The following is a 7394-nucleotide window of genomic DNA, read 5'->3' on the forward strand; positions in this document are numbered from 1 at the left end:
GGAAGAAATTCTTTACTGTGAGGGTGGTGAGGCACTGGCACAGGTTGCTCAGAGAAGCTGTGGCTGCCCCCTCCCTGGAAGTGTTCAAGGCCAGGTTGGATGGGGCTTGGAGCAACCTGGTCTAGTGGAAGGTGTCCCTGCCCATGGCTGGGGTGTTGGAACTAGATGAGATTTAACATCCCTTCCAATCCAAACCATTCTATGATTCTATGAGCCTGTCCACTAACCTGCCATTTGAACTTCAACATCCTTGCCATTTGCATGACTCGGATCTAAAGTCAGATTTCCTAAAATTGCCCTACTGAAAGGGTAGCACCCCATTCTGGGACAGGATACTTGCCCCACCTTTCACCACAAACATGCCTAGGAAGGACATAAAGCACAGTCAATGTATTGTGAAAGCCAAGGAGGCAAGGGGATCAAACGTGGTTTGAGACTAAGTCACTGGAACTGACAATAAGGAAACAGTCAAAAGCTCAAAGATATATCCAAGAGGGGAACCAAGCTGGGAATCAGTTACAAACAGACACACTCCTTCCTTGTGGAGGTTCGGTATCTCACATTTCCTGTTTTCCAAATTGGAAACTGAGCACAGCAAATTTTTTTTCTGGCTTTCCAGGCTCTCTTGCCCCTGGTGAACTCAGGAGTTGCACAGCTACACAGAGACCCATTCGGAAGAAAAATTGTTCAAAGCATCTTCACAGCCTCAAAGAACAACTTTGAAGTGGAGGGAGGTTCAAGTCAGCCTTGTATGAAGGCTTGAGTTGGTTCTTATTTTATCTCTGGCCCACGATGGTAATTATCACCTCCAACTTGAAAAGAAGCAGCTAACAGATTGGCCTGTATTACAGAGGAAGAGGGAATTAATTAAGTGGTTGCTAATTACATCGTAATCTTAAACACTAAATTAGTATTATGATGATCCTGATAGGCAACTCTGACATTGCCAAATCCCTGCTAGTGTCTGAGATGTATTCCAGCTACTGCACAGAATGTTCCTTCCACATACCCAAAACAATGTGAATGCCCTCAAAGAAATACAGCAAATGCACAACTGCTCTATCAGGTTTCTGATTTTACCAGAACGTAGAAACTGTCTCAAATGTGATGCTGTCCACACCACTGACTTCATTCTCATCCAAGGCTCGTGCTGTCATTCACGTTACAGCATGAGACTGAATCTCATAGACATAAAAAGACCTACAAAATCAACCAGTCCCTCCCATTACAAATGCCAGCTTACTTCTTTAACTGATTTTTGTATCCAGTCCAGTGTTAAATGTCACAAGGACTTGGGCTTCCACTTTGTACCAATGAATTCTCAACACCTTACACTCTTCCACCACTCCTAAAACTATCCTCAGATCTTACCAAGTCATGGCACAATGTTCCCCCTGAATAGTTGTCTACCCACACATAAGCAAGAGCCAGTTCCCTAAACTAGAGGCTCAAGAAGAAATTTTTCTGCAAGTGCACTTCATCAAGTTTCTTAGGAAAGTCTACAAAGGACTACTGAACCAGCATGCCTAAAATGCAAGCAGACTCAAAACTTTCTAATAAAACTCAGATGAAATCTGTTCAGAGTCCTGTAGTTCTAGGTCAGGTTTCTTGACCTCCATGTGTTCTTTTCTCCAGGCTTTCGTTTTGGTTTTTTCGGTTTGCCACACCATAGCTTGTCTTAAGTTTTTGTGTCTGTTGCTGCTGAACTTAGCTCTTAAGAATTACAGACTCTTAATTACAGCCTGCTTTTGCCTGACTATGGTCCAACAATTGAATCAAGCATCCAGGTGAGAAGCCTAGGCAGGCTAGATTGAAGGACAGATGCTTTAGGTCCTTGTAGATGCCACCAATATCTAAAGTCACTTGTTTGCTAGAGTCTCAGCTTTCATTTACAAAAAGAGCAAGCCCGAGAAGCTGAGCTGCTTAGAAATTAACATGTCTAATTGCTCTACCAGCTTCACTCAGTCCATGGCTAAGGAACGACAGCAGTTGGGGCTGCCAGTGCTCAGATGAGAGCTGATCTCTGACTTTCCACCAAAAAGCAGACCCCAGTCTGGGAAGGCAGAGGTCACTGGTGCAGCAGGACTAAAGTATCTCTCATAAGCAACCTAACCATATGCAGTCCTATATATTAGAGGGAACACAGAATTCAAAGAGATACACAGATATAAATGCATGTTGCCATCACCTACAAAGACCGAGCATTGGCAGCTTGTTTTTGGAGGTCACTGCTTGCAGCTATGAGTGCAGAACCCTCTAATGCATTTGAGCAGGACCAGTGAAGTGCTTTACAGCCTATGACTTGCGACTTCCCTGAAGGCAGAGGACGTGAAAGTCAAGCATGTCTTTAGATTTGCCAGCATCTAAAACAAAGAAAACCTCCTTTCCCCTACTTCCTATTCATCAGGAAAGTAATCTTTCACTGCCACTCAAAACACAGACCAACTGCACAGCGTAATCACTCCACAGTTCTCACCTTTTTGTCTTAAACAGAAGATAGCCACAAAAACACTGGCTTCAAGACTGAGAAACACTGGTCAAGAAAGCAGAACTCAAGTGCAGATGTCCTCCAGCCACAATAAGCTGGGTTCCCTCTCCATGCCTCAGTTTCCTGTGCAGTAAAAGAGAGAGAGCTGCTCCCTGCCAGCCACCAGGTAGTGCTGCCTCATAGACAGGGACTGAACACGAAGCTTAGCACTCACTAGGTAAGAAGGAAAGATTGCAGTTTGTATTTCTGCATGTGCCCTTTCAAAATAAACACTTATTTTTCACACCAGTTCATGGTGCAGCTTGTACATATAAATGGCAAACGGCTCAGGCACAGCACCTGAGCCAACCCACAGAGCTCCTTTCTTATTGCATCTGCCCTCAGGAGCCGACTCCCTGTAAAACTCATTAATGAGGCACTTAAAAGTCATAGGATATGCAGACAGACAGCTGCTTAACACTGGGGGTCTGTAAATGATGGAGATCGTGGCCTGAAGTGACAGATGTATAATGCAAGCGAAGTACAGGGAGACTGATACCCCCTCCAGAGTTTCTGTTCTCCTTGTTCCTGGCTGCTCACGGATTCATCAGTGAATATCCACAAGAATAAGGCAGCAACCAGTTTGGCTGGCAGTCTCTTTTCTCAGGTTTTCTGAAGCAGTGATCAACACAAGGGTGCCATAGCAGTGATGCTAGGCAGATGCAGTGTTTATATTATGAATCTGGAAACCAATCCATTCTCAGAGGTATATCATCTCCCATCCTCACTTTACCCTTGCTTTGAGAATGATCCTTGAAACACCTGCCCTCCTCTCCGCAGATCTCTCATACTAAGGGTCACAGGGCAATGGCTACTGTAGCATATCAATACAACAACCAAGTCCTCAAAAAAAAATGTTCCAAGGTAAAAAATGGCATATGCAGACAAGACGGTTTGAACTAGGTTGCTGTTAAAGGCAGCAGAACACTGTGCCTGGGTGACTGACCTTGAAGGGTGGCTGATGAAGAGGTGGGTGCAAAGTGAGCCCTTGCCCTGAAGGTCCCACCCTATCCAGGGAAGCAGACACAGCTCTCTGCAATCCAGTATCTCTTTCGCTTCTTTTCAAAACATGCAAACAGGTCTATTCCTTACACATTTTCACCTCTTTTCTCTCCACTGTGTCAACAACTTGAAGAGCTTCTTTCTGACCCCCAGAGCCAGCCGCCAACTAGCAATGCAGAGAGGGAATGCAGGAAATAACAAGTTCTTGTCAACTCCAATTCCCTGACCCACCTAGGAAGCTTCCTGCATATTAGCGCAAAACTTACTGTGGCAATGGCTCGGCCCACACGAACAACTCCAAAGTCATTGGGATCCAGGAACTTGTTTCCATACAGATAGATGCCAGAAGCAGCTGCTGCCAATGAGGCAAGTTTCAAGGCCCTTCGTGCCATGACAGATGAACCCTGCTGAGACACAAAACAGCAACTGTAACGTCTGAGAAGGATGTAGTGATCTGATGCCTACAGCCCCAAGGGACCTGACAATCCAAGTTTTAATTGCTCCTTTCCTAATGATGCATTGCTAGCACTGCCCCCAGTCTCTTAAGAGCTCAAGCAATCACACGGCAGCCAAACATAAGCTGTTCTGCTCTAACTCCATCATTATTCCTAACTCAACAGTGTCTATAGGCCACAAACCCAGAAGTAACTCACTGCTAGACCTTGTGCACCTCCAACGAAGTATTTGTTTCATGGTCCCAAAGGCATTACAAGGAGAAACAATGGGTAGACAGAGAGAAGGGAGCACCAGCTCACCAAAAGTCAATTCCAATGGCAGCAATAAGCCACCTCTTCAATGCAAATGTTTTGAAGATATCACAGCATAGGCAGGTTGCAAGAGGATAACAGACGACATAAAAAAGCAGGGTTTAAAAAGAGCTCTTGCAACATCAAGAGTGCCAAAAACTCGTTGGAAACTCCAGCAGACTAGTTGTGAAAGTGCCTTGCTGCTGATGAACGGTGGGGGAAGAGACAACGCATCCCTGGAGGTTGTGTGCAACTCCAGCAGCCAGTGACAGACAGCTACATACAATGCAGTGGATGGGGGACCCAATCCAAGCAACCAAGCAAGATTTGTTTTCTCATCCTCACCACCCTGTTCAAGTGCCAGGCAGGGACTGCGCTGGCAGAACGGACATAGGCAGGAATCAACAGCCTAATCCTGGCTCTGTCACACCAGCACAGGCCTGGGGTGAGACACTTCTCACTCACTTTTCCTCTGGGAGACAAGGGTGGGGAATGAACGCATTTCCCACACTAAGCACTTTGGAGCACTGCATTTGCTGCTTACAGTATAGAAAGTAATGTAACCATGTAATTCACCACATATGATATATGCAATTCTTTATGATAGAGGATTCAGACCTGAAAAAGAAAATTAAAAGTTAGGTATGTTTTTCTTCCCTTCCCTTTGGCTGGTATTGGACAGAAAATATGATTGACCATTCTATCTGCTTACACCACAAATCAAGAGGCATGATTCACCTACTCTGCAAGCTCTCAAGAGCACCGTTGACACTGTGGGCTTTTACCCCATCAAGGAGGAGTCCACTAATCCTCCCACTCTTAAGACTTGATTGAGAAACTTTCCTACTTCTCACTGTGAACCTTTAGCGAGGTCAGTCTGGCTCAAGACTTTTCACTCGGAAGCCTTGTAACCAAAAAACACATGCAGTGACACAGGTCAAACCTTTCAAAAACAGTTCACAAGAACAGAATCAGCGAAATAGGCTAATATAACACAAGAGACCTCTGTACATGAGCCATAGCCAAACTTTATTATTTCCTTTTATTTCCTTACAAGCCCTAGGTAACTTTGAGGCAGAAAGGCCAACACATATTCTGTCAGTGCCTATCAGAGCTGCCTGCAGCACACCAGCTCTTTCTCCTGTCAGGAAGGGGTAGCTGGCTGATCAAGACTCCTCTGAACCTATGAACAAACTCAACCTGGCTCCTTGACTGCAGCCAAATGAACACACGCTTCCAGAAAAAAAGCTGCCCTCATCCCCCTACCTCACTGCAATTCTAGAAAGTTTGGGGCTTCTTCCTGAAGGACAGATCTTTTCTGTACAGAAATCTCTTGCATCCTCTGTCACCTTCAAAAGACATTTTCTGCAATGTGTTTTAATTAAACTATTTCTGTTCCTTGCACATTTTCGTAAAATTTCATTTATTGGAAAGTGAAAGCTGCAAACGGTGTCATTTTTTTAACACAGAAAATATGCACCTCTGTCATTATTTTTTCCTTCACTTTCTTTAGTACTAAAAGAACATTTGCTTGAAAGCAGGATGCAAGTCCATCTGTTCTTGCATCTTATTCCTACCTGAAGCTATAATCTGCAGTTCATGACATCACATCTATTTGCCATACCCGCCAGCTGTGAGTCATGAACAGAAGATGGGACCTTTAGGTAGCAAATAAACAGGCAGAGCAGCTGAGCTCTTCAGCAACAAAGCTCTCGCTTTCATGCTTAATGCGTTGTACCAATAAAAAGGGAAGAATTAAAACCCCTCAAGTGCAAGGTACAGAAACAGAATTGTCAGAAATTGTATTTCAGGGTTTTGCATAAGGTGTCGGGGCGTCTTTTCCATGTAAATGAGCCGGTACGACACCCCTAGGGGTATCTTACAGACCCTGCGGCTGTGGAACACGCCTCAGGACGTCACTAAGGCCAGCGCTGATGAATCACCTCCAGCTCTGCCTAGGTGAGCTGGCTCCTTTGACTTTCCCACGGCTTCACACATGTGAGGCTCCCCTTCCCCGCAGCCGGGCACCATGCTTCTCCCACTCCCACTCGGGGGAGCCGTCAGGGATGGCGGGTTACCGGCTTTCTCCCGGAGCCTGGTGAGCCCCCCCCGCCGCCACCTGCCCAGGCCTGTGCCCCGGCGCGGCAGCGCTGCCCGGCAGGTCGCGCTCTCCCGAGGCCCGGGGAGCGGCAGGGAGCGCTGGCCGCCCCCGAGGGCAGGGGGACAACGCACCCAGGACCGCCACAAGACCCGAACGAGGCCGATCCGCCCGCCGAGCCCACGCCCGCCGCCGCTGCGGGGCGGCCCGAGGTCTACCCGTGAAGGACGCGAGAGGCCGGCTCCGGCTGCCTTCTGTTCTCTTCCAGGCGTTCTGTGCCGGGCCGTGCCCTGCCTCCCGGAGCAGCGCCCGCGCCTCACACCGCTCCCACCTTCAGAAACGACCTCGGCCCCGCCGAGCCCTGCGGCAACTGGGCCTCTGCCCCCGGGGCCTGCGCCCGGACCCCCTGTCCGCCGGCACCAGCCGGGGCGCAGAGGGGCCGAACCGGGCCGAGGCGCCCGAGGCCGCGGCGACGGGTGGGAGGGCTGTGAGGATCCCGGTCCCGGTCCCTCCCCGCCAAACCCTCCGCAGCCTCCGGCACCGCGTCGACCGGCGGGCCGGCACTTACCGGCACGGCGCCACTTCAACTCCCGCGCGCCCAGCCGCCTGTTTACACACGCACACACACACACACCCCCGCCTCGCACATGGTACGGCTCTGCCCCGTGCGGCATGCTGGGAAATGTAGTCTCCGACCGCGTCCGCTCGGGGCGGCGGGGGCGCAGCGGGACTTCAAGGGGCGGCCCCTGGGCGAGCCCACCGGGGAGCGGCGGGGGGACAGCCGGGCGGGCGCTGCACGCCGACGGCCCCCGCGCTGCTCTAACCTTCTGGCCCTGCTGCAGGGGTGAGCCCTGCTCCCACCTCCTAATGCAACAGAGCAGGTGCAGGGGCCGCACCCTCCCGTTCAGCGTACAGGTAACAGGAGGGTGTTCAGGGTAACACAACCTCCGCTCTGTCCGTGGGGCTCCCAGCCTGGCGGGGCTGCCCAGAAAAGCCATCTTCTGCGCTTTTAAACAAATCC

The 7394-nt window shown here is 49.2% G+C and overlaps 1 protein-coding gene across 3 annotated transcripts in view; it reads right to left on the minus strand.

Moving 5' to 3' along the window:
- Nucleotides 1-6968, minus strand: part of ADCK1 (aarF domain containing kinase 1) — an 81089-nt gene extending 74121 nt beyond the window's left edge. For 2 of the 3 annotated variants that reach the window (XM_086461961.1, XM_086461959.1), the window contains exons 1-2: nucleotides 6942-6968; nucleotides 3796-3936 (exon numbers count right to left, since the gene is read on the minus strand). In XM_086461961.1, the coding sequence (XP_086318087.1) occupies nucleotides 3796-3921 (126 nt within the window). In that variant the 5' untranslated portion in view covers nucleotides 3922-3936; nucleotides 6942-6968. The remainder of the gene's footprint in view (nucleotides 1-3795; nucleotides 3937-6941) is intronic. The other variant, XM_086461960.1, reaches the window with a different exon arrangement.
- Nucleotides 6969-7394: the final 426 nt, after the last annotated feature.

Source organism: Leptosomus discolor, chromosome 3 (genome assembly GCF_034619465.1).
Source record: "Leptosomus discolor isolate bLepDis1 chromosome 3, bLepDis1.hap2, whole genome shotgun sequence".
NCBI lineage: Eukaryota > Metazoa > Chordata > Aves > Leptosomiformes > Leptosomidae > Leptosomus > Leptosomus discolor.